The sequence below is a fragment of the Mauremys reevesii genome, linkage group 4, assembly GCF_016161935.1.
Source record: "Mauremys reevesii isolate NIE-2019 linkage group 4, ASM1616193v1, whole genome shotgun sequence".
Taxonomy (NCBI): domain Eukaryota; kingdom Metazoa; phylum Chordata; order Testudines; family Geoemydidae; genus Mauremys; species Mauremys reevesii.
This window is the reverse complement of record NC_052626.1, coordinates 142433229-142458638: the sequence shown is the minus strand read 5'-3', so window position 1 is coordinate 142458638 and position 25410 is coordinate 142433229. Positions and strand designations below refer to the sequence as shown.

At 63.7% G+C, this 25410-nt stretch overlaps 1 protein-coding gene across 14 annotated transcripts in view; it reads left to right on the top strand.

Annotated features, from left to right (window-relative positions):
- The window catches only part of PLEKHG3 (pleckstrin homology and RhoGEF domain containing G3), a 43300-nt gene extending 19461 nt beyond the window's left edge, over positions 1–23839 (top strand). The window contains exons 2-19 of one of the 14 annotated variants that reach the window (XM_039537577.1): positions 333–700; positions 1481–1581; positions 2818–2887; positions 3990–4036; positions 5011–5161; positions 5593–5724; positions 6119–6301; positions 6879–6971; positions 7130–7216; positions 8308–8341; positions 8849–8953; positions 14214–14303; positions 14731–14769; positions 15670–15677; positions 17146–17472; positions 18079–18159; positions 19224–20523; positions 21012–23839. In XM_039537577.1, the coding sequence (XP_039393511.1) occupies positions 380–700; positions 1481–1581; positions 2818–2887; positions 3990–4036; positions 5011–5161; positions 5593–5724; positions 6119–6301; positions 6879–6971; positions 7130–7216; positions 8308–8341; positions 8849–8953; positions 14214–14303; positions 14731–14769; positions 15670–15677; positions 17146–17472; positions 18079–18159; positions 19224–20523; positions 21012–21790 (3948 nt within the window). In that variant the 5' untranslated portion in view covers positions 333–379 and the 3' untranslated portion in view covers positions 21791–23839. Of the gene's footprint in view, positions 1–329; positions 701–1480; positions 1582–2817; positions 2888–3989; positions 4037–5010; positions 5162–5592; positions 5725–6118; positions 6302–6878; positions 6972–7129; positions 7217–8307; positions 8342–8848; positions 8954–14213; positions 14304–14730; positions 14770–15663; positions 15678–17145; positions 17473–18078; positions 18160–19223; positions 20524–21011 lie in introns of all 14 variants that reach the window. The other 13 variants (XM_039537576.1, XM_039537578.1, XM_039537574.1 and 10 more) reach the window with 13 other exon arrangements.
- The last annotated feature ends 1571 nt before the right edge of the window (positions 23840–25410 follow it).

Genomic DNA, 25410 nt, shown 5'->3' with positions numbered 1-25410 from the left:
GCGGTATTGGGCTGCCTGGCAGCTGTGTCTGACAGCCCAGCTGTGGGGAGCATTGGTCAGACCAGCTCCTGGGCCTCGAGCAGCGCCCTGAGGTGGCCTGACCCTGGGCTGCTCTGGCACCGCCCGGCTGTGGGGGGCTGGGAGCAGGTGGGCGCGGGGTCGAACCATGGCTCCAAGCGTTTGCTCCTGCCCCGGCCACCTGGGTCCGGCCACTCCCCAGCCGAGTGTGCAGCTGTGGCGATGGCATGGGGTCGGGAGCAGGAAGGGCTGCGGCTGGGGCCGGGCGTGTGGGGCCCTGCCCTCTCTAACTATGCTGCCTCTCCCCCCAGCAGAATCCCCCCAGCTGCCAGCACTGCCCTGCCCCAGCAGCTATGACAGGATGCCCGTCTGCACTGTGGTGAGCACGCACCCCCCAGAGCACCCAGTGAGTCGGATGCCCATGGACGGGCGGGACAATGCCCCCGGCCATGCGCCGGCCCGGGAGGGGGATGCCCTGCGGGTCAACCAGCTGCACAACAGCAACAACAACGCTGCCTCGCCGGGGGGCTGGCTGGGCCGCAAGGGCTCCCGCTCCCTCTCGCCCTTCGGCCCCCAGGCCCCTGTTGGCGCCAACCATAAGCTGAGCTACCTGGAGCGTGTCGTGCTGGAGCTCGTGGAGTCGGAGCGCACCTACGTGCGGGACCTGCGCAGCATTGTGGAGGTGAGCCAGCCCCCCCCCACCCCCCCTCTGGGCGTGAGCCACAGGCCGGCCCCCTCGCTGCGCAACAGCACCCCCTGCTGCCCCTGTGTGGCGCCGCATGGCTCCCCCGACCCCATCGTCCCTGGAGCTAGGGGCGCGCCTCTGTGCTGTCAGCCTCACTGGTACCAGCAGCTGGGAGGGGCATGGCACTGGGCCAGGCTGGCTGGGTCTGTGCCCCTAAACGCCCCATGGGGTGGAGGTCAGGGGGCATCTTTCAACCCTATAGAATCATAGGATCTCAGGGTTGGGAGGGACCTCAGGAGGTGTCTAGTCCAACCCCCTGCTCAAAGCAGGACCAATTCCCAACTAAATCACCCCAGCCAGGGCTTTGTCAAGCCTGACCGTAAAAACCTCTAAGGAAGGAATTGCTGGTCTGGCTTCTCCAGGGAGGGGTCTGCTAGTGGGGTGAGCTCCCAGCATGCACCTGGGGTGATGGAAATGGCGGGTGGGGGCTGTCAGGGTCGATGGGCTCTGTGGGGATAAAGCCGCCCGCAGGGACCTTGGCCCATTTGCTGGGTGCTGGCAGGCTCCAGGGTGGCTGGGGCTGGCGTGGGGAATGGCGCTGCCTGTGGCAGCAGGACGGGGATGGGAGCCCTGAGCCCTGCTCCCACCACCGAATGGAGCCAGCTTGGCCTGGGGGAAGCTCCTCTTGATGGCTTAGACGGGGCTGGGGCCTTGGCCGCGCGACAGCACCTCCCTGCTTGCTGGCCCGCGCCGTGGCTCACTGTGTGCGCCTGGCAGGACTACCTGGGGAAGATCATTGACACCGAGGAGCTGCTGCTGCGGCCGGAGCAGGTCTGCGCGCTCTTTGGGAACATCGAGGATATCTACGAACTCAACAGGTGAGGCAGGCCCAGAACCACCCGCTCTGTCCCCCCTGCCCCTGTAATCCTGCCCCTTGCCCCCTGCCTTCTCTGGCCCGACCCCTGTAACCCCGGCCCCCGCTGTCTCTGCTCCGGCCTGACCCCCTCCAGCCCCAAACCTGCTCAGGCCTGACTCCTGTAACCCCTGCCCCCCGCCTGTTCCATCCTGACCCCTGTAACCCCAGCCCCCTCCATCCTGTCCCTGCCCACTCCGGCCTGACCCCCTCTGGCCCCTAACCCGCTCCAGGCTGAGCCCCATAACCACTGCCCTCTCCGTCCTTGCCCCCTTTGCCCCTGACCCACTCGGGCCTGACCCCCCTCTAACCTCCAACCTGCTCCAGCCTAGTCCCCCTAGCCCCCGCCATTAACACCCCCACCTCCTCCACTCCCCCAGTCTCCAAAGGGAATGAGGCGTAAATGCCCCAGGATGGGCTTCCCCCTAGAATTTGAGAAGTGGGTGTTAGTGCTCAGTAGAAAGCACCTAGGCCCAGCTCTGCCAGCGCCCGTCAATCCCAACCCGCAGCCCCTGTTCTCCCAGCCCTGGGCTCTTCCCCCCCCCCCCAGCTCTGCCTGTTCCCCTCAGTCCCCATCTGCAGGTTTCTGACTTGTGAGCCGGGGATCTTGTTGCCTGGCCCTAGGACAGCAGTGTCAGAGGGAGCCGCCATAGTGGCCCAGGACTGCCCTGCCTGAGAGCGGAGGAGCGGCTCCGGCCCGTATCCCTCCCCATCTCCCTTGGCTTGGCACTGAGGCTGCCTCGGCCGAGAGCCCTTGGGCAGAACTCGGCCGGGGCGGGGGTGGGTGTCCTGTCCATCGAGCTCTTTGCGGTCTCGGGTTGGGCCCCGCGTGGAACGACTGTAACATTGGTGGCTTGGCTGAGAGGTGGCCAGGCCAGGGCCCCGGGGAGAGGGGGCAGCCAGTGCGTGCGTCTCCTCTCGTAACACTTGCTTTGTTTTCAAACCCTGCCGGCACTGGAAGGGGCTCTGCCCTGCAGGTGGGTACCACGCCGGGCGCACTGCATGCTCCGCTGCCTGCCCTCTGCTTGGGGGTTTGTGTGCTGGGAGTGGCGGGGGGCATGCCTTGTGTGCATGCAGCACTTGCCTGGCCCATGTGTCCCCCGGAGAACACGTGTGCTTGGCAGGCCTGGCCCGTGGGTCGCCCAGAGCATGCGTGCTCTTGGCAGTCCCTGCATGACTGACAGTCTCTCTTTCTGCCCAGCGAGCTACTGCAGGACCTGGACAGCTGTGACAGCAACCCCGTGGCTGTGGCCAGATGCTTTGTGGACAGGGTAAGGGGGGCTCTGGAGGTGGCACCCAGTGGTGAGCGGCTGGCGAGATGATCCCATGGCATCCACGTGCGCCAGGCGAACTGGTGTACTCAGGGCTTAGTGCTAGCGCCTGTCACCTTGGCATGTGAACATCTCCCAGCTCACACGCCTGGCACAGCACATGGCCCTGATGGATTTCATGGGACGGCCCAGCTTGGCAATGGTGGGAATGGGGGAGCTTGTGGTGCCAACCAAGCTGGGGGAGGAGGACTGGCTGGGGCACTCGGGGGACGCTTGCAGCACTGAGGCACTTTTGCAGGATGCTGATGCCCAGGCAGGTGGAGTACTGGGAGGGCAGTGCCCAGCGTAAGCACTCGCTGACAGCTGCGGCTGGGCACAGGGAGGGGTGTAGCTAGGATTGCAAACTGTCTAATCGCACAGACCCCAAACCCTTGTCCTGCCCCCACCCCCTCCATTCCCCCTCCCTCCATCGCTCACTGTCCCCTACCCTCGCTCACTTGCACTGGCCTGGGGCAGGAGGTTGGTGTTGGGGGTGAGGGGTGCAGGCTCTGGGAGGGAGTTTGGGTACAGGAGGAGGATCAGAGTTGGGGCAGGGACTTAGGGAGTGGGTGCAAGCTCTGGCTGGCGCTTACCTCGGGAAGCTCCTGGGGAGCAACCAGCATGTCCCTCCTGTTCCTAGGCTCAGGGGCAGCCAGGCGGCTCTGTGCACTGCCCCTGCCTGCAGGCACCGCCCCGGCAGCTCCCATTGGCCACAGTTCCCGGCCAATAGGAGCTGCGGAGTCAACGCTTGGGACAGGGGCAGCGCGTGGAGACCCCCTGGCCACCCCTGTGCCTAGGGGCTTCCAGGAGCTGTGTGGAGCCAGGACAGATTGGGAGCCTGCCTTAGCCCCGCTGTGCCGCCAACTGGACTTTGGCCTATTAAAATCTCCCGGATTGGTTTCAGAAGCCACCGGGAGATCGATTCCGGGAGACTCCCGGCCAATCCGGGAGAATTGGCAACCCTAGGTGCAGCTCCTGGGGCTAGAGTGCGGGCAGAGCGCTGGAGCAGGGGGGGCTCCCCCTGTAGACCTCACTCACGGTCTCTCTCTTCCCCCCTCTACAGAGCCAGGATTTCGATATCTACACCCAGTACTGCAACAACTACCCCAAGTGAGTGAGCAGGGGCGGGGAATCCCTGCTGGCCCCGCCCATAGGGGCACTCCTTAGGGCGGGGGACCCCTGCCTGTGGGGACGTTGCATCCCACACTGGGGTGGCCTGGCTCTGGCAGCAGATGATGGGATCTTGCCAGATTGGGGGGGGAGGGGGGAGAGTTGAGCTAGGAGGGGCCAGTGTCCCCTCATGCAGCAGCCTCTCCCAGCATCCCAATTGCAGGTGCCTCAGTCCATGGCCTGGGAGGAGAAGGGGCCGTGTGCCAGCTCCCCGTTCCACCACGCAAGCCGTGCACAGGAGTGGGTGGGGCTGGTTTCTGCCCCTGGGCCTATATGTGCCATGTATATGTACTTTGCATCCTTCACTGTGATGTACAGGTGCTGCGCCTGGCGCCTGCCCCGTGGGGGTGGGCATCTCCCATCACCGTGGTGTCTGGGCGCCGTGCCAGGCCCCTGCCCCGTGTGAGTGGGCATCTCCCATCACCGTGGTGTCTGGGCGCCGTGCCAGGCCCCTGCCCCATGTGGATGGGGCATCTCCCATCACCGTGGTGTCTGGGTGCCGTGCCAGGCCCCTGCCCCATGTGAGTGGGCATCTCCCATCACCGTGGTGTCTGGGTGCCGTGCCAGGCCCCTGCCCCATGTGGATGGGGCATCTCCCATCACCGTGGTGTCTGGGCGCCGTGCCAGGCCCCTGCCCCATGTGGGTGGGGCATCTCCCATCACCGTGGTGTCTGGGCGCCGTGCCAGGCCCCTGCCCCATGTGAGTGGGCATCTCCCATCACCGTGGTGTCTGGACACCATGCCAGGTCCCTGCCCTGTGTGGGTGGGCATCTCCCATCACCGTGGTGTCTGGGCGCCGTGCCAGGCCCCTGCCCCATGTGAGTGGGCATCTCCCATCACCGTGGTGTCTGGGCGCCGTGCCAGGCCCCTCTCCCACGTGCGTCTCCCCTCACTGCAGTGTCTGGTCCCTGCAGCTCGGTGGCGGCTCTGACCGAGTGCATGAGGAACAAGCACCAGGCTAAGTTTTTCCGTGAGCGCCAGGAGCAGATCGGCCACGTGCTGCCCCTGGGCTCCTACCTGCTCAAGCCGGTCCAGAGGATCCTCAAATACCACCTGCTGCTCCAGGTAAACGGGGGGTGCGTGCCCCCCCCACTACACGGGCATTGTGGTGCCTCCCCCCCCCAGGCATTGTGGTGTGGCACCCCACCTGCCACGCGGTACCCCTCTTCCACTGTGCACATCCCGATCACCGCCTCGGCACCTCCTCGCTCACCCGCCACAGGGCGCCCCCTGCGCGCCCCCCCCCCCACCATCCCCACCGCTGCAGCGTCACAGGCCGGCCCCCTGTCCAGGGGCACTGCAATCCCCTTCCTTCCTTCCGCCCCGTGCTGCATCCCCTCCAGCTGCAGTGCCACGCTCTGAACCCTAAAGGTGCCCAGTGAACAGCCCCGTGGCTGTGTCCCCCAGCTCAGCCCTGCCCATGCCCCGGGTGCCGCGCCCCTGGGGAGGGCAAGGGGAGCGGGGCAGCGAGCCCTCACGCCAGGTGGTGCCCCCAGGAGATGGCGAAGCACTTTGACCTGGAGGAGGCCGGCTACGAGGTGGTGGAGGAGGCCATCGACACCATGACCTGTGTGGCCTGGTACATCAACGACATGAAGCGCAGACACGAGCACGCCGTGCGGCTGCAGGTGAGCGCTGGTGTGGGTGTGTCCTGCCCCCGGCTGCGTGAATGCAGCGATCCGGGGAGCGGCTCCGTGGGACTGGCTGACAGCCTCGTGCGCTTCCTGAAGGCCCCCGTGGGAGGTGGAAGCGAGCCCCTCCCAGCTGCTGCCTCTGGCCCGGCTACATCTGGGGACCCTTTGCTCCTGGCCCCATGTCCCTGCACTCAGAGAAATGGCCTCCCGGGGCCCTGGAGCTGGGATGCGGCCCGGCTGGGTGCTGGCAGGGGCCCAAGGCCAGCGGCGGTGCCAGGATGGGGGGCAGCAGGGCTGAGACACCCCACCCCCCGCAGACCTGTGGGGGCATGTGGCTGGTTTGAGAGAAGCGCCACCTGAGGTCACCTCCCCCCCAACCCCCCCCCAGGAGATCCAGTCTCTGCTGCTGCACTGGAAGGGGCCGGATCTGACGACCTTCGGGGAGCTGGTGCTGGAGGGCACCTTCCGGGTGCACCGCGTGCGCAACGAGCGCACTTTCTTCCTCTTCGACCGCACCCTGCTCATCACCAAGAGACGGGGCGACCACTTTGTCTGCAAGAACGACATTCCGGTAAACCCCTCACCCCCAGCAATGGCTCCGTGGTTCCTCCCACGCCCCGTGGCTCCGTGGCGCCCTACACTGTCGGCAGCCGATGGAACTAGTTGGGTGGCATGGCATCCTGCCCATTCCCTGGCGGCAGCGGTGCTGGGGCAGGAAGGGGGAGCCCCAGGGGGAGAGGGGGCTTGGTGGCAGCGGTGCTGGAGCCGGGAGGGGGGGCCCTGGGGAGGGGGCTGGCAGTGGTGCTGGGGCAGGGAGGGGAGCCCCGGGGGGGGCTAGCGGTGCTGGGTTGGGGGAGCCGGCGGCAGCAGTTGTGGGGTGGGGAGCCCTGGGGACGGGAAGGGAGAGTCCGGTGGGGAGGGGCGGCGCTGGCAGCAGCGGTGCTGAGGCGGGAGGGGAGCCCTGGGGAGCTGGCGGCAGCGGGGCTGGGGTGGGGAGGGGGAGCCCTGGGGGGGCTGGCGGCAGCGGGGCTGGGGTGGGGAGGGGGAGCCCTGGGGGGGCTGGCGCGGGGAGGGGGAGCCCCTGAGGGGTTGGCGTGGCCCCTGGGAGCGGAGTCCTACCTGGGTTGCTGATGCCACTCTCCCCCCAGTGCTCCTCCTTGATGCTGATCGAGAGCACCAGGGACTCGCTGTGCTTCAGCGTCACCCACTACAAGCACAGCAAGCAGCAGTACAACATCCAGGTGAGGGTGGGCGGGGCACCGGGCGGGGCACGGAGGGGCGGGCGGGAACTGGGGGAGGAGGGCTGGGCACGGGGCCAGCCAGTGGTGGTGCAGGGGCTGGGTTCTCAGGGGTGATGTGCGGTGCACGGCCCCAGGTCATCACGCGTCCTTTGCCTCAGGCCAAGAGCGTGGAGGAGAAGCGGGTCTGGACCCACCACATCAAGAGGCTCATCCTGGAGAACCACCACGCCATCATCCCCCAGAAGGTGAAGAGCCCCGGTGCCCCCGGCCCAACCCCCCGGTCAGAGCCCCCATCTCCCCATTGAGTCGAGCACTCGGACCTGGGGCCCACGCAGACAGGGCCTGGAGCCGACCCACAGCAGCTGGCTTCCGAGGGCGTGTGGTCTGGGCTTGGGGTCACCCGGGCTGTGTCAGAGCGCAGGGAACAGCAGCTACCCGGTGTGGGGCAGAGGGATGGGGAACGCAGCTCCCTGGCACGCTGGCGGCCGTGTGTCACAGAGCCACAGGTCCGGTGCTCTTGGCCAGCTCTGGAACAGTCCCTGGGAGGAGCCCTTCAGTGCGTCAGCCCCTATAGGGTCACACTCGCTCGCTGGTGTGAGCCCTTGGCTTCGCCGCCTCCTGGGGCCGAACCTTGGAGCCCTCAGCATCCTGCTTCATGCCGTGAGCTCCCTGCAGCGAGTCCACCTGGACTGGACACTTGGGGAAGACTTGTACCCCCCAAGGGAGCGATGCACCCCCAAGAGGGACTCTCAGCCAGCGCTGTAACAGCAGGAGGGTTTCTGAGATGTCTGGACCACAGCCTAGAAAGTCCTTCGGTTAGCACAGAGAACGAAAAGTTCCAGCAGAGTCCGTCTGGGTCAGTCCCGAGCCCTCTGACCCCTCCTCAGTCCCAGTACCCCAGCTTCTCCTTCCAGCAGCCCACACTTAACAACCCTCAGTCCTTTGTTCGTCTTCCCAGGCAAACGTTGTCCCCCTGGCCCTCCTCCCTAGCCCTTTGTTCCCCCGCTGCTCACACCTGGCTGGTGTCCGTGGAGGGCCCAGCCTCCACGGTCATGGTAGGTGCTAAATGTCCGGGCAGTTGGAGTGGCCATTGTCTTCTGGGACTGTCCATGGGCATGGGGGGCCCAGGCCCCCGACAGCCAGGTGTAAGTCTCACCTGGAGCTCTGCAAAGAGCGAACAACCTCCCCACCTAATTAACCATGCAGCACATAGGGGAAACTGAGGCACACCCAGTACTCATACAAAACATTATGAAAAATTCCGACTTCATCCCCCCCCATGGCACCACTGCGCTGCCCTCCCTGTTCGCTAACTGACTGATCTCTGCACCCCTAGGCTAAGGAAGCGATCCTGGAAATGGACTCCTCCCGTAAGTGCTCCCTCCAGCTCTGTCTGTGGGGCGGGAGGTGGGGTGTCTGTCTCTGTTCCTCTGTCTGGGGTGGGTCCCGTGGCTGTGTGCTTCTCTCCTGCACTGCTGGGCCAGGCCGGTGCCCCACAGAACGATGACCCTGGCAGGGGCGCTGCAGGGATCGAACTGGAGGCTTTTGGGTCTAATGGCACCAGTCCCTAGTGCCTGAGCCGTGGGACCTGGCTCTGTGAGCACACAGGCTGCGGCAGGCTCGTAAGCCTGTCTTTGGGGCAGCCACCAGGGTAGAACTGCATCAGCCTGAGGGCCGCGTGCCAGGCCCAGGCTAAGCTCGTGGGGCCCATCACACCCTGCACTTGCTCTGGCGCGCTGCAGAGGGGTGGGACACATCCCCCCCATCCTCCCCGCTAGCTCTGGTGTGCTGCAGAGGGGTGGAACTCATGCCCCTACCCCTCTGCTCATTCTGGCGCACTGCAGAAGCGCTAACCCGCATTCCTCTGCTCCTTTCAGACCCTGCTCGCTACAGATACAGCCCGGAGCGGCTGAAGAAAGCGAAGTCGTGCCAGCCCATGGATGAGGTGCCCCCACAGGCACGGCAGGGGCGCCGGCAGTCGGGTAAGAGGGGAGGGTGTGCCGAGGGAGGATTCAGCCAGATGGGGCCTTGGCAGGCCCGGCTTAGAGAGCTCAGTGACTAACGCCCACGTGGCTGTCTCTCCTGGCACAGCCCAGGATTCCCAGGCGTGCATGGCACCATTGCAGGTGGCTGCTGGCGCTACCCAACGGCTGGTCGCCCTGGGGATTGGGAGCATGGGACAGGATGGCCGCTCACCGCCTGAGCCAGTCGCTGCCTCCTGCATGGGGCAGTTGGCAGGGCAGGGAGGGGCCTGTTCAGTGGTCTGCCCCTGGAGGCTGATGGCAGCAGGGGTCCCTGGCAGGCCCTGAGCTAGAGGGGCCTGGTGGAGGAGCAGTGGGCGCTGATGGCTCGGAGGGACGGTGTCACAAGCACCTGTCCTCCGCCACTGGGGAAGCAGCCGTGTAGGTGGTTAGATCCACCCTCCTAGGTCAGCCTGGCTGGTGAGGGCACGTGCCACCCTCCACGCCAAGCCCAAAGGGGAGCTCCATGCCTGGCACAAACCCCGGGATGCTAGTTACACAGGAAGCTCAAGCTGCTGCCAGATTCCTTCCTCCTCTGCTGGGACCCAGCCCCCTCTGCTCCCTGCTCCGTGAATCTCTCCGATGTGAAAACCTTTAGGCAGCGACGGTGAAGGGGCACTGGATCGGCGTGGCACATGGCTCCCCCTGGCGCTGGCTGGAGTGATGGCCCACAAGCCGGGCTGGCTGAGGGTTGTACGGCTGGGCTGGGCCCGCACAGAGTGGGCAGGTGGCTGACTCGCTCCCTGCTGCTGTGCGGGGCTGAGGGTGGGACTGGATTGTCTGGGTGCAGGGCAAGCGCTGGACAGTTTGGGGTCGAGTCCCCTCCAGCTGGCTCAGGCCAGCACCCATGGGGGCACGGAAGATGTGGGGGTCCTTGTGTCCCAGCCTGCAGCCGGCCCCTGCCCATCCTTCCCCCTGGGGTCGCTGTCGGGCTGTCAGCACTGGCTGTGATGGGGGCTATTGCGTGGCCTTGCCTGGTAGTAGCTGATCCCTGAGGATCCAGCCCTGGTATCTGTCCAGGATCTGCCCTATACCCACCCGTCCTTCTCCGGGTCAGATCACGGAGGTGACTGTCCTGCTCTGGCCTCAGCGTCCTCCTAGCGCAGAGGCTGTGTGGCTGGTCGGGAAACGCGCTCAGATTGGTCAGCTGTCCCTGCCGGTGCGGCTGGACCCCCGGCCACCTTGGCTGCTGTCGGGCCCAGGGCAGTCCTGCTTCCTCTGCCAGGCTGGGTGGTCAGGCCGGGCTGCCCTTCCACAGCTTCCCGTGTCTTGGAGGGGCCTGCAGCTCGGCCCTGGGCGCCTGCCACTCTCCTGGGGGCTCTGGCCTTCTAGCAGGCCAGGAGAGAGCCTGGGCTGCCAGCACTACTGTGCCTATGGCTACATCTCCTCCTCTTCCTCGCACCTCGCGTGTGGGGGAGGCGCGGGCATGGCTGGCTAGCTGAGGCCAGACAGAGGTGATGCTGGGGAGGGGAAGCAACCCCCAGGTACGCTCTCTTCTCATGTTCAGGGTGATGGGGGTTATGTCTGGGAGGCCCTGGCAGGGACCAGGGTCGCCTTTCCCCACCTGTTTCCAGCCAGGGGTGTGTGTTCCTGCATCAGAGAGTAGCTGTCCCCTCTACTGCCATTGGCTGGCTTGAATGGAACCCAGGAGTCCTGAGCCCCAGCATTCCATGGCTGTCAGCCCGTAGCTGTGAACCGCCCCCAGCAAAGCGTCTGCCCTCCCCACCATCTGTGCTGCTCTGGGATTCACACCCATTGGGCTGGGGTCTCCTGGACCTTTCTCTTCAGGGGCCCTGTCCAGCAGCGGGTGTGACGGGTTCCCCCAGGGTGCCACCCGGAACTGGGGTGCCACTGAGCCCTCTGACCCACCAGCCTGGGCGCCCTTTACACTCTGCTGCTGTAACAAGCTACAGAGCCCTCCAGCCTTCACTTTCACCAGCACATACAGGTGGGGACGCACCCAGCTGCAGTTACATGCAGACACTGGGATCAGCCCTGCATGGGAAGGCTCCAGCTTAGGAACTTCCCAGGCACTCTCCCCGGAGTGTAAACCCAAAATTATACCGTTCTGTGCTGCACAGGGAACTGTACAGTGTAAGCTCATGAAATTCTCCCCCTCCCTCAGTGTGGAGAAGAATATACAACAGCTTTCTGCCCCAAGTTCCGACTCGTTTTAGATAAAGAAAAACACGTTTATTAACTACAAAAGAGAGATTGTAAGTGGTTATAAGGGATGGCAAACAGCTCAAAGCAGATCACTTAGCAAATAAACAAAACACACAAACTAAGCTTAATATACTAAAGAGATTGGATCTGAATAGTAGATCCTCACCCTAAGTGATGATACCATCAGGCTGCAGAGTCTTAAGGCACAAGCTGCACTTGCTTACAGCTTGGAATCCCCAGGTCCTTCATACACAGGGTAGAAATCCCCTTAGCCTGGGTCCAGCACTTCCCCCAGTTCAGTCTTTGTTCTTCAGGTGTTTCCAGGAGTCTTCTTGGGTGGGGAGTCAGTGAAGAACCACGATGTCACTCCCCTGCCTTAAATAGCTTTTGCATAGGGCGGGAACCCTTTGTTTCAAAGCTTGGTTCCCACGCCAGGCAGTGGAAAAACACTGACATCCCAAGATGGAGTCCAGCACCAGGTGACCTGGTCACATGTCCCTATAGTGTCACAGTAGCCATAACTCGGAGGCTGTCTGTAGTATCCTCAGGAAGGCGCCCAGGTGGGAGATAAGCTTCTCCTAAGCCCTATTGTTTTCCCTAATTGGCCCTTAGCCACCCAGGTTTACAGAATGAAAGTATCTTTGTCTAGTGGGCGTTCCCTAGTTGTAAACACGTTTGAAATATAGATACATAGTCAATATTCCTAACTTCAGATTAAAAAATGATACATACATACAAATAGGATAATCACATTCAGCAAATCCTAACCTTTCCAATGACACCTCACATGAATTATCTTGCATAAAATGCATTATGATTGTCATCATCATCATCATCATATCACTGTGAAGAATATGGGGTGCAGTGTCCCAGCGGGCTGTTCCCAGGCTCTGGAGGGCGGAGGGGTGACTGCACCTGGCCCCCCTCCTCAGCCCTTTGTTCTCCAGCTGGTCACACCTGGCTGGCTTCCTGCACGGGGGGGACCTTCCATGGTCACTAGGTTCTAAAATCCAGGCAATTGTTTCTGGGACTCTCCGTGGCATGGCCCCCAGGCCCAGACAGCCAGCTGTCAGTCACACCTGGATCTCTGCAAAGAGTAAACAACCTTCCTAGTCAATCATGCAGCACATAGGGGAAACAGAGAGACCCACTCAATTCATACAAATTATGATGAAAAAATGCTCACTTCGTCACAGGAACACACAATGAGGGACCACCTGGGAAAATGCTGTTTTGAAGTGTTTTGCCCAGCATCACACAGGACCTCTGAACAGTTCTCTAGGGCAACATTCAACTGCCCAAGCCAGGAGACCCTCTTGTCTCTTCCTGCCATCTCCTGCCTCATTCACTGTGCCCCTTCCAGCTTCTGCAACCAGTGAGGCAGGGTCCTACAGACAACAGCCTCCTGCACTTCCCCAGAGCAGGGCCCATCCGGCGCACTGATGCGGCAGGAAAAGCATAGTATATTTTGACTGTCGTAATGCATCCTTGCACAAGAGACAGAGTTAAGGTGATACAGGCAGCCTTAGTTCTGGCATTTCCTAACGTGAGTGTTTGACTGCAGCTGCAACGTTTCTTTAACATAGCTCTTCGCATGTAATTCCTTAGTCTGCACAAAAGCAAACTGAAAAAAACAGCAGTTCTATCCTGCGGCATCATCAAATTGACCCCCAGGGGTCATCAGCAGGGTTGGAACCTTTAGATCCACCCCACAGAACTCTGCTGCTTGAGCTCACAGAGTAACTTGCAGCAGTAGAAGGTTGTCATCCTCTGTGTGGACCAGCATGAGGGAGAGACCCTTTGCCGGTGGGTTTCACAGCTATTTGCTGGCAGCTGAAGGGTGAGACTCAGGACTCCTGGGTTCTGTTCCCAGTGCTGGAGGGCAGATTGCCCGGCTCCCTGAGCAGTGTACTCTCTGTGCCGGCTCCGTGGTGGCCTCCGTTCCCAGCGGTGGGATTTCCCCATTGGGGCGGAGCTAGCCAGGCTGACCCCAGACACACTGAAGCTTGGCCCCACACACATCCCCTTCGCATGCAATCAGACTGCCTGCCTGCCTGCCCGGCCAGGAGGGCAAAGTTCAAGGCCCTAGCCCAGCTGTCAGAGCCTTGGGCAAACAAGGGCGGGTCCATCGGCAAACCATCCCCCGCCTCCACCTGCCAGCCAATCGGATCGGCTGGCCAAAGGCTGGCGCGGCGCCCTGCCTGCCAGGGGGGCGGTGGAGCTGTGCATCTGTAGGGACCAGGGCTCCCTCATCCCCACGTGTCTCCCGTTCTGGGATCGGAGCTGGCACCAGCCACCCTCTGACTGCTGGCTCTGTGCAGACTAGCCGGGCCCAGGACCCCATGAAAGCACCACCTCCCTGTGGCTGCCAGGGGAGCAGGCAGGGTCCCTCCCCCGTGGGGTCGCTGGCTCTGGAGGGGTCCCCCCCCTTCCCTGCGGAGGGTGAGAAATGGCCCCATTTTGCTTGTCCCCCGCACCAGAGCTGCCCAGCCAGGTCTCTCTCCCCTGCTGTGCTGCGGCAGAGTCGCTGCCAAGCGACGGGGAGGGGGGCGCTGCCAGGCTGGCTCCCAGGCCCTGCCCCTCTCACTGGGTTATCACAGTAGGGCTGTTTGGGGCTAGCCGTGGGGCAGGCATAGCACGTGGCCAGCTATAGAGCATCCTGGGGGGACATGATCCGTGCCCTGCATCCAGGTGGCAGGGCTAGCGCGGCAGTGGGTAGGACAGCTGTGTCTCGGGACGGAGGGCAGTGCCAGGCCGGGAGGTGCAGGGTACAGAGGTGGCAGGGCTAGGACAGCTGTGTCTCGGGGGGCCGTGGGCACTGCTGTGTCTCGGGGGGCCGTGGGCACTGCTGTGTCTCGGGACGGAGGGCAGTGCCAGGCCGGGAGGTGCAGGGTACAGAGGTGGCAGGGCTAGGACAGCCGTGTCTCGGGGGGCCGTGGGCGCTGCCGTGTCTCGGGCTGATGGGCAGTGCCAGGCCGGGGGAGGGGTGGTACAGGGTACACAGCCAGTCGGAGAGCTGCACTGGCTGTAACGGCTGCGTCTGTCCTGTCCCCAGAGCCCTTCCACCTCTGGCGCCGCAGGGAGAAGCTCCCGGACGGACTGCATGGTGGCGTGGGGTCAGGGTGCGCAGGCCGCAGGACGTCTGGTGCGAGCTCCCCTCTACAGCCTGGGGCACGGGGCTGGAGCGTGGGTGGGGGGGTGGGAGCTGCGGTCTCTGGGCTTGGTGATTCCTGGCACATGGTTCTCTTGGGGCCAATCACAGGGGTGCGGTGAGGGGGCCTGGCGAACGCACCTCTCCAGCCCCCCGCGGCGTGCGTGAGGGGCTGTCGGGTGGCAGAGGGGCTGCCCTGGGGCCCCGCTTTCCAGGAGCGGGAGGCGGTGGCGGAGGAGCCGCGGCGTTGGAGAAGTGCGTTCCCAGGGCCCTGAGGCTGCGCTGGGCTTGGGTGGCGCCCGTGCCCCGCGGGCTCCGGGGCTGGGCAGAAAGACGACGTCTCCCAGCTGCGACCCCGGTCACATCGCTGCGGGGGGCAGGGTACAACTGGCAGGCCTCTCACTTGCTGTTTTCCCCACAGAGCCTGCCAAGCAGATTGTCAAGCAGCTGGGTGAGAGAGGTGAGCGAGTCCTCGGGATGGACACACTGCCCCCCCCCTCCCCCCGCACCCGCTTGGGGCTGGGCGTCGCTCAGAGCCCTCCCTGCTTGGCCGGCTGGCTGGGGCCCAGCCTGGCCAGACGAACTGCCCCATCTGCCTTTATATCCGTGGTTCTCAAACTTCTGGGCTGGGGACCCCTTTCACATAGGAAGCCTCTGAGTGCGACCCCCCCCTCCCCTTATAAATTAAAAACACTGTTTGATCTATTTTACACTATTATAAATGCTGGATGCAAAGTGGGGTTTGGGGTGGAGGCTGACCGCTCGTGACCCCCCCCCATATAATAACCTTGTGACTCCCTGAGGGGTCGTGACCCCCAGTTTGAGAACCCCTGCTTTGTGTGGTCATTACAATGGAGCCCCTGGCCCCCACTCGTGGCACTGCCAAGCCATTCCTGTGGCACCGCCTAGCTCACCCTGTGCGGTGCCCTGGGGGAGCAGGACTCCATGCCCTCACCCCAGCGTGCTGGCCTCTCCCTGGCTGTGTGTGGGGGGGTCCCCACCACCCCCTGGCGTTGAGGGGCCTGCAGGTGCCACACTCTGCCCCCGGAGGCTGAATCTCTGCTGGCACAAAGGGACCAGCCCCCCAGTGCACTAGGGCAGCCCCAGTCCGGCCCCTGCAGGCAGCTGCTCTAACCTTCCCTGCTCACATGTCAGCTCCCAACACCACAGTCCAGGCGTTCGGCAACCAGCCCAGCCTCACCGCCCTCGGCCCCCTGCAGCTCGTTGTGCCAGGGAGGGGGGGCATCGGGGTGAGGCGCCATCTGCCTGCTCCCCTCCCGTCGCTGTGGCCGCGGTGCACAGTGACGCCTTTGCTAATCGCCTGTCTTCTCTCTTCCATGCGCTGGGAATGCAGCAGCAGGACTGAAGGTAAGATCACAGCCCCAAGGTGAGACGGGACCGCAAGGGTCAGCTAGTCTAGCCCCTGCCAAGGTGCAGGATTTGTTGGGTCTAACCCATCCAAGACAGCTGGTTATCCAGCCTCCTTTTGAAAATCTCCAGTGAAGGCGCTTCCTCACCCTCCCTAGGCAATTTGTTCCATTGTCCTCCTGTTCTCACCGTTAGGAAGCTTTCCCTGATTCCCTGAGATTTCATCTAAATCTGCTGTGTTGTACTTTGAACCCATTGCCTCTTGTCCTGCCTCTGTGGCAAGAGAGAGAAACTTTTCTCCATCTTTTTTATGGCAACCTTTCAGGTATTTGAAGACCACTATGATGTCCCCGCTTCATCTCCTCTTTTCCGAACTACACAGACCCAGTTCCTTCAGCCTTTGCTCGTATGACTTGCATTCCATCCCTTTGATCATCTTTGTCGCTTGCTTCTGGGTCCTTTCCGGTTTCTCTCCATCCTTTCTATACGTTGGTGACCAACACTGGACACAGAACTCCCAGCTGAGGCCTAACCAGCGCCGAGTAGAGTGGTACTATCGCCTCCCATGACTTGCCTGCTGTGCCTCTGTTAAAGCAACCGAAAATTGTGTTTGCTTTTTTGCAACAGCATCGCATTGCTGGCTTATGTTGTGGTTGTGATCCACCACAACTCGCAGAACCTTCTCAGCAGTGCTGCTGCCAAGACAGTTTTCCCCCATTCTGTGTTTGTGCATTTGGTTTTTCTTCCCTAAGTGCAACACCTCATATTTGTCTTTGTTGAATTTCATTTTGTTGGCTACAGCCCAGTTCTCCGATTTATCGAGATCCCTCTGAATTTAGCTCTATCTTCCCAAGTGTTGGTAACCGCCCCAGCGTTGTGTCATCTGCAGCCTTGGTCAGTGTTCTCTCTATACCTACATCCAGGTCAAAAACTACACCAGACCCAGAACAGAGCCCCGTGGAACCCCACTGGAGACCTCCCTCCAACCTGACTTCATTCCATTAAGAGTCACTTTTTGTCTGCCGTTGTTTAACCAATTTTGTATCCACTTCATGGTAATTCTGCCGAGCCCACGTTTCTCCAGCTTTCCTAGCAGAATGTCGTGTCGACCGTGTCAAAGATCTGGAAGCCACCCGAGCCTGGGGGCAGTGGGAGGGCATGAGGGGCTGAAGATGCCAGCTGAGTAGCAGTGGGCATTGGGGGGTCTTGCCGCGACGTTCCTGTGCACACTGTATGTGCATCGCATGCACGCAGCCCCCCTTTGCCGGTCGCACGCACGTTCACACCCACGCGCTTGTGCCCCAGCACGCACGGCCTAGTGGCCCCCAGCTTTTTGCAGACATGTGGAATCGGGACGGGGGCTGGTGGGGGGACACACCACGACTGGCCCTGTCAGGTCCCCGCCGGCAGCTCCGGCACCTAGGGATGAGGTGGCCCTAAAGGGAGCCCTTGTTTGTCCCCTGAACAGCACGCCGACAGCGCCGGAGCCCTCCTGGAGACCGGGGCACCCTTGCAGCTCCCTGGCGGCGCTTGGCAGCTGGCTGAGGGCGAGGGGGGCACGGAGGAGGAGGAGGAGGAGGAAGCAGCCATGGGGAAAGAGGAAGAGCAGGCCCTGGGGCAGGGGTCGCTGGAGGAGCTGGCTGTGAGTGACAGCAGCGAGAAGGAAGCCGGGCCGGAGGAGGAGGAGGGCCCGGTGGGCGAGGAGCAGGTAGCTGACTTTGCGAGCTTCCTGCTGGCGGCGCTGCACGGCTGGCACTGTCGGGCCAACGCTTTGCTTTTCTCCCGGGGCCGCACGGTGAGGTGTCTCTCCAACCCCCTCTTGCATGCTGGCCTGGCGCATGGCTCGGGACTGCCTGCCTCCCCCTCACCCCCCGCTCTCCTCTATCTCCCACCTGCCGCCCTGCTTGGGGCAGGCTGATCAGCACCCCCGGCTGGATCGGAGCTGGAGCCCGTCTCTGCTATTAACCCTTCACTGGCCTGATGGAGTGGCTGCTGTGACTCCCAGCATGCTTTGCACTTGCCCCATCTAACCCCACTCACGGCTGGCTGGCGTGCCAGAGGCGGTGCCCTCGGTCGGCCCGTCTCTCCCGAGGGGAAGCTGGTCCGGTTCCCTTGGAGCAGGAAGGCGACGTGCAGCCGATCTGAACAGTGCCAGGTCTCCGCTGGGAGCTCTGACATCGGAACCTGTCGGGGGCTGGCCGGCGGATCTCGCGCCATAGCTCTGGTGTCGGAACGAAGACCTCTAGGACGCTGCGCTGGAGGTCGCTGGCGCTTGACCGGGTCGGAATTGGGCTGCTGCTCCGGGGCTCTGAGGTTCTCGTCCCTCGGGCTGGCACGGTGCCACCGGGGCTGTCTGAGCCGTGGCCCAGCAGTGTAACGCGTCCCCTTTGCTGTGTTTCAGGGCAAGGGGCCCAAGGGAAGCCAGGAGCCAGGGGGCCCTGAGGACCGTTGCAGTGCAGAGACGGCCTCGGCCATCCTGAAGGTGAGTGAGACACGGCCCCGTGGAGGTGAATGGGCCACACCTCCCATTATCCTTCACCGAGTCGGGGGGAGGGGGGAGAGTTGGGCACTGTGCAGACCCGAGGTCGGGGGGACCCCACTGGGCTGAGTGCTGCCCAGAACACCCCATCTGCACAGCCAAGGGGGGGGTGGGCTGTCAAGCTGGGGGCTGCACAGACACTGGCCTAGCCCCAGAGAGCTCAGAGCCAAAGGGAGACAGACACCTCCCTGCTCTCCTCTCTGTGCCGCTGAGGTCTCCCAGCAGGGCAGTGATGGAGCCAGGGTAGATGGCAGGTGTCCTACGTCTCGGCTCACTGCCTTCGTACTGTCGGAGCAGCCAGCTCCTGACCGATGAGCATTTGCATTTCACGAGATCACCTTCCGCCTGTGAATTTCACAGCCACTGCAAGGGCCTGTTCACCCAACATCGCCCTGCCAGGTCGTTGGACTGCTGTAGCTTGGGAAACTGAGGCACAGTGAGGTGGGATGATGCAGCGAGAGAGCAGCAGCACCAGGACCCAGTCATCTTTATGCCCTCTGCTCTTACCACTGCTCACAGTGGCTCCCTAAATCTGGGGCTAGAACCCAGGAGTCCTGGCTCCCAGCCCCCTGCTCTAACCACCAGAGCCAGGGATAGAACCTGACTCCTAGTGCATCTCTTGCCACTAGCCAACATCCCCTTCCTTTTCCCTGGCTGATGGGTGGGAGTTGCCGAGTCTGGCTCCAGCCAGCCTGCCCCTGTACCTCTGAAGGAGAAGACCCCTTCTTGGCTCCCTTCAAGGGGGCATTGAAGGAAATAAAAAATGGTAACTTGATAACCAGTGAAAGGCAATTAACCCCCTTTTCTCCCAATGGCTGATCAGCCTGTGGAACTCCATGCTCCGGTAATTCCCCTGTGCCTCAGAATCCGCGGGAATCCCGGGCTCCTTCCCGGCCTGGAGGAGAGGAGCCAGCGCCCCAGGGATGGTGTGTCGGGCTGGGTCAGGGTGGGCGGGCTGCTGGTTGGGGAAGCACACGCCTCCACTCACTCTCCGACCTGCCCCGCAGGCTGTCCCGGAGCCCAGTGAGCTGCACGAGGAAGAGCACCCAGAGGAGGCCGCGAGCACCCCGGAGCCGGCCCAGCAGAGGGCGATGGAGCAGGAGCAGAACCCGGCCATGGCGGAGAACACGGAGGACCTCAAAGCCCTGAGCAGCGAGGAGGAGGAGGAGGAGGAGGAGACCAGGGCGAGGAGCATTCTGCCCCCGTCCGTGCTGGACCACGCCAGCCTCATCGCCGAGATGTTCGCCAGCAGCTTCTCACGGCGCAGCAGCCTGGCGCTGGAGGAGGGCCGGCCCGGGGGCTTCCTGACGCCCAGGCTGGTCAGCCGGAGCAGCAGCGTGCTGAGCCTGGAGGGCAGCGAGAAGGGGCAGGGCCGCAGCAGCGCCGCCGACTCCCAGGGCCGCGTCTCGCCGCCGGGCTCCACCCGCAGCGGGATCGCTTCGCCCGGCCCCTTGGAGCCCGAGCGCACCGCCTGCCCCAGGAAAGAGTCCATGCTCTCCCGGCAGGACCGGCTGCTGCTGGACAAGATCAAGAGCTACTACGAGTGCGCGGAGCACCGCGACGCCGGCTTCAGCATCCGGCGCCGGGAAAGCCTCTCCTACATCCCCAAGGGGCTGGTGCGGAACTCGGTCTGCCGCCTCAACAGCCTCCCGCCCCCGCCGGAGCAGCACGCCGACGCCAGGCGGGGAGCGGGCAGCGGCAGTCGGACAGCTGCCTGGGTGCTGGCGGGCGTCCCCACCCCTGGGCCCAGGGCCGAGCCCAGCGCCCCCGTCGCCGAGGAGGAGTTCCGCCCGCCTGCCGAGATGATCAAGGTGTGGGAGGGCATGGAGAAGATGAGTGCCAGCCAGCCCTGCCCGGAGGAGGGCAGCGGGGAGGGCACAGCTGGCGCCGCCGCCGTGGCGTGGCCCCTGGGCAGGAGCCAGGAAAACGGCTTGGACCTGCACGAGCCGCTGCTCATTCTGGAGGACGACGAGCTGAGCGCCATCGCGGAGGAGTCGGCCGGGCCCTCGCCCGAGAGCCGGTCCCCCACGGAGCGAGCGGGGCCCACCAGGCTGGCTAGCCAGCTGCAGAGACTGGCGCAGGAACTGGGCCACCCTGCCAAGCCGCGCCCCCCGGTCCCTCCGCTCTCAGAGGCCGAGCTGAGCGAGCGCCTGCAGAACAAGGTGTACCAGCTGGCGCGCCAGTACAGCCTGCGCATCAGGAACTGCAAGCCAGCCGGGCACAGGCGGCTTGCCAAGCTGGAGGAGCTGCGGAGCTGCGCAGCACCCCCCCCATGTGACGGGCACCAGGAGGTGAAGAGAAGTACAGGTAGGTGCTCCCCGGGCTGTGGGGCTGGGTAGGAGGGCTGGCACGGGGCAGGGAAGGCTCCCCGGGCTGTGGGGCTGGGTAGGAGGGCTGGCACGGGGCAGGGAAGGCTCCCCGGGCTGTGGGGCTGGGTAGGAGGGCTGGCACGGGGCAGGGAAGGCTCCCCGGGCTGTGGGGCTGGGTAGGAGGGCTGGCACGGGGCAGGGAAGGCTCCCCGGGCTGTGGGGCTGGGTAGGAGGGCTGGCACGGGCAGGAAGGCTCCCGGGCTGGGGGGCTGGGTAGGAGGGCTGGCATGGGGCAGGGAAGGCTCCCCGGGCTGTGGGGCTGGGTAGGAGGGCTGGCACGGGGCAGGGAAGGCTCCCCGGGCTGTGGGGCTGGGTAGGAGGGCTGGCACGGGGCAGGGCAGACACCCCAGGGCTGGCACAAGGCAGGGAAGACAGGTGCCCCCGGCTCTGGCCCCTTCTCTCACCAGCGTTTGTGATTCCCCCCAGGCCCGCGGAAGCCGGCGCTCTCTCTCATGACCTTTGAGCAGGTGGTGCTGCAGGAGTACAGCCCCCGCACGCCGCTCTCTGCCACCGCCTCCTCGCAGGACAAGTCGCCCAAGAGCTTCTCTTTCAGCCCCTCCTGCCCCGCCTCGCCCGGCCCCGGTGCCTCGCCCGGCCCCTTGTCCTGCAGCCCACTCAGCCCCATCGTGGCGGAGACGTTCACCTGGCCCGACGTGCGGGAGCTGCGCTCCAGGTACTCCTTCGGCACGGCCTTCCCCGGCCCGCGCCGGCCCCCGCCAGTCAACAGGAGCCGGTCGGCGCCAGAGAAGATGGCGGCAGAGCTGCCGGGAGGCGTCCCGGGACAGGAGGGCTGGCACGGGCTGGAGCAGAGCCCTGGGAGGGGCCGGGGCACCGAGGAGAGCCCAGACCCCAGCGCCCGGCAACGCCAGAGGAACCAGAGCGCTGGCTCGCTGCGCATCACCGCTGAGGCCATGCTGGGCGACCAGCGGGTCATCGTGCTGGAAAAGGTGCCGTGCGGCGGGGACCCACCTGCCCCCGAGGAGCCGCCCGATGCCGCCAGCTACGTGCAGATCCGCTCGCCCACCTCACGGGAGAGGATCTCACTGAAGGCCGTGGCGGAGCGCTGCAAAGCCTACCAGGAGTCGGACGAGTACCGGCGGCGGGAGGAGGGCCGGTCTGCGGGCTGGGAGCAGGCGGCCGCCAGCCAGCACGGCCGCGTGAGGAACCTGCGGGAGAAGTTCCTGACCCTGAACTCTGCCAGCTGAGCGGGCGCCTGCCCTGCCCGGATCATGAGGGGGAGGCCGGACTTGTGTACATAGCGAGCGCCTTCCTCCTCCCCCCGCCAACGCCACCCACCCCGATGGGACTAAAATCCCCGGACCAGGCCGGGCCATGGCCAGAGACCTGCTCTCATCGGGGGCTCTGCGCTGAAGCATGGACCTGCAGATCTTGGCAGGCAGGAGCAGCGGGCAGTACCTCCCACCAGGGCCTTGGCCCAGAGTCTGCCCACCACCCTGGGGCTGATCCCTGCCGGCACGAGGGGCTGTGCTGCTGGCCAGTCCTGGAGGAGGAGGGTGAATTGCTCTCCGCTGTGCTGGGTGAAAGGGAGCGTGGTGTACGCGGGTGCCCCACGCAGGGCGGTCGTGTTGGCTGTACACACACTTCAGTGCAATAATCACACCTCTCGCCTCCTGCCTGCCTCCTCACGTCTCCTGCAGCCTCGGGGAGGGGAGGCAGCGCGGCCTAGTGGGCACGTGCTGTCTCGCTGTGTGTGCAGCACCTGCCGCGCAGGGCCCCTGCACTCACTGGTGCCACAGTATAGTCACCACCCCCATCTGCCATGAGACCGGTTGGGCCACTCAGGCTGGGATCACAGTGAGCATGCAGTAGGGGGGTGGGTTCAGTGCCACCTCGGGGTGCTGCCAGACACCACTCCACAGCCACTCCTGTTTGCTGCGGGCCAGCGGGAGGGAGGGGCGGCTGAGCCCTGTCCTGTGTACGGTAGCAGCTGGCGTAACCCAGGCTAACAGCGGCCTGCCCTGCTCTGCCCTCTCATGGCTGCGTGGCACAGAGAGGTTAGGCTCCCTTAGCCTAGGCACTGAGTACACACAGCCTCCAGCGGGGTCCCGCTCCACACGGAGCACTGAGCTATCTCTGGCAGCATGGCACATGCCGGGATTTCCAAGGCGGAGTAGTGGTAGCTGTTGCCTGGAGCCCTCGGCCTGGCCTGTGCCCCGGTGCCAAGCTGCTGGGCTGTCCCCTCCCTGTCCAGTACCTCACTGGGTCTTATGAGCCAGGCCCCGAGCAGCCGGGGAGGGGATGGAAGGGCCTTTCCGGCCCCAGGAGGCCATGCCAGCGGGTGGAGGGGCCCTCTGTCTGCCTGAAGCCCAGGGTGGGTCTAGCCAGCGGTGCCACTGCCCACAGCCCCCACTACGGGATGGGCGTCGGCAAAGAGCCCACCCCACTGGCGGTGAGGTTTGAGCCTGGGCCGGGGATGGGAGCCTGTGTTCTTTGGCGGGGGGGCATTAGGCACCAGGCCCGGAGCCCTGTGGTGGGAAGGGTTAATTCATGGAGGGGAAGACAGGAGCGAGCAGAAGCAGCTGGGCTGAGGGCTCCTCACCCAGGGCAGGTGGCTCCCCAGGAGCCCAGAGCTGCCCCTAGACTCCAGCACCGGCCCTGGCTCCTACAGTCCCGATTCCCCAGGTCCTCTTGGGAGGGGAGCCCCCTCCTGGGCTGTCCCCACCCAGCAGGGGCGGGGAGACAACGCAGCCCTGCCCCCTCCCAGCCTGAGTGCCAGGGCACCTGTCCATCTGCTCACTTGCCCCCCAGCCCACAGACAACACACATGGGACTCAGTGCAGGCTCTGGCCTCACCCATGGGACCCAGCAATGGAAAATTCAGTGATTCAAAACCACCCACTTGTCTCCCTCAAATATATCACTGACGGGCCACCCCACACCTCCCCATTACCGCGCTGACTGCCTGCCCCACACCTCCCCAATACCGTGCTGACTGCCTGCCCCACACCTCCCCATTACCGCGCTGACTGCCTGCCCCACACCTCCCCAATACCGTGCTGACTACCTGCCCCACATCTCCCCAATACCGCACTGGCGGGCTGCCCCACACCTCCCCATTACCGTGCTGACTGCCCGCCCCACACCTCCCCAATACCGTGCTGACTGCCTGCCCCACACCTCCCCATTACCGCACTGGTGGGCTGCCCCACATCTCCCCAATACCGCGCTGACTGCCTGCCCCACACCTCCCCATTATCGCACTGACGGGCCGCCCCACACCTCCCCAATACCGTGCTGGCCGCCCGCCCCACACCTCCCCAATACTGCGCTGGCCGCCCGCCCCACACCTCCCCAATACCGCGCTGACCGCCTACAATACAACCACCCCAGCCCAGATCCAGCACTGTGCCTGTGCCCCCAATAGACCATGCTGCAGCTGCCACATGCCCCCAGATACAGCACTGTACAAATGCCCCATTCCCTGATCTATCACTGCAAATGCACCCCCCAAACCTCACGGTACAAATGCCACATGCCCCCCCCCGATATCTAACTGTACAAACAGCCCCCACTGTGTTACGGTGCAAACACCCCTGTCCTGATATATCACTGGGCAAAGGCACCCCCAAAACTCTCTACAAGTGCCCAGCCCCCACTATCACTGTGAAAAGACCCCAATGTACCCCTGGCTAAGTGCCTCGCATCCCCTCGCTGTATCACTGTGCAAACGTCACATGCCTTGAGATCTCACTGTGCAAATGCCCCAGACCCAATATAGCCCTGTGCAAATACCCCAATAGATCATTATGCAAATGCCACTCCCCGATATTGTACAAACACCCCCAATAGACCACTGTGCAAATGCTCACTGCGTGCCCCCAATCTCACCGTACAAACGCCCCTGCTGTGGCACTGTATTAACACCCCAGACCCCCAATCTATCCCCTTGCAAACACGCTCCAATATAGCACTGTACAAATACCACAGGCCGCTCCCCCCCCCCCCCGACTATCTTACTGTGCAAACGCTGCAGACCCCAAGAGATCCCTGTACAAATGCAACATCCCCCCCCCACCGCGTATAGCACTATGGCAGTGCCCCTTCCACTTGATCACTGTGCAAACACTACAGCCCCCTGCCCCATAGCTCACTCTGCAAGTGCCACACCCTCCTGCTATTGCACAGTGACAATGACACCCGCCACCCCGGTGCATCACTGTATGCACACCCATGACCTGCTGGTATAGCACTGTGGCAATGCACCCTCCTCATAGATCACTGTGCAAACACTACAGGATCCCCCGATAGCTCGCTCCACAAATGCCACACCCTCCTGATATAGCAGTGTGAAAACTGCCCCCCACCATACATCACTGTACGAACATCCGTGGCCCCCTGGTATATCACTGTGCAAATGCCACACACCTCCCCCAATAGCTCACTGGACAAATATCCCATGTCTCTGCTAGATCCCTGTGAAAACACTCCCCACCCCACATATCACTATACAAATACCAATAGATCACTGGACAAAGGCCACACTCCCCTGCCCTAGTATATCACTGTGCACAGGCCGGCTGTTCTGTGCAGAGGCTGGGCCTGACCCTGGAGCTGATGGGATGTACGGCACGTGACCTGCTGGTGAGTGTATTATAGGCCCCGCTCTGGGCTGCCCTGGAGGCCAGGAGTCTGTGACAGCTGCTCCCTGTGCAGACCTGGCGCTTTACTGGAAACCCCTGGGTCTGGCTCCAGTGCGGCAGCAGTCGGCACCCCCGTGATGGCCACCGGCCCAGTTCTGTCCATGGTGGGGAAGTTATTGCTCGTCCCGGCCTTTGTGTTTCGGCCCTTCTGCCTGGAACTGTCA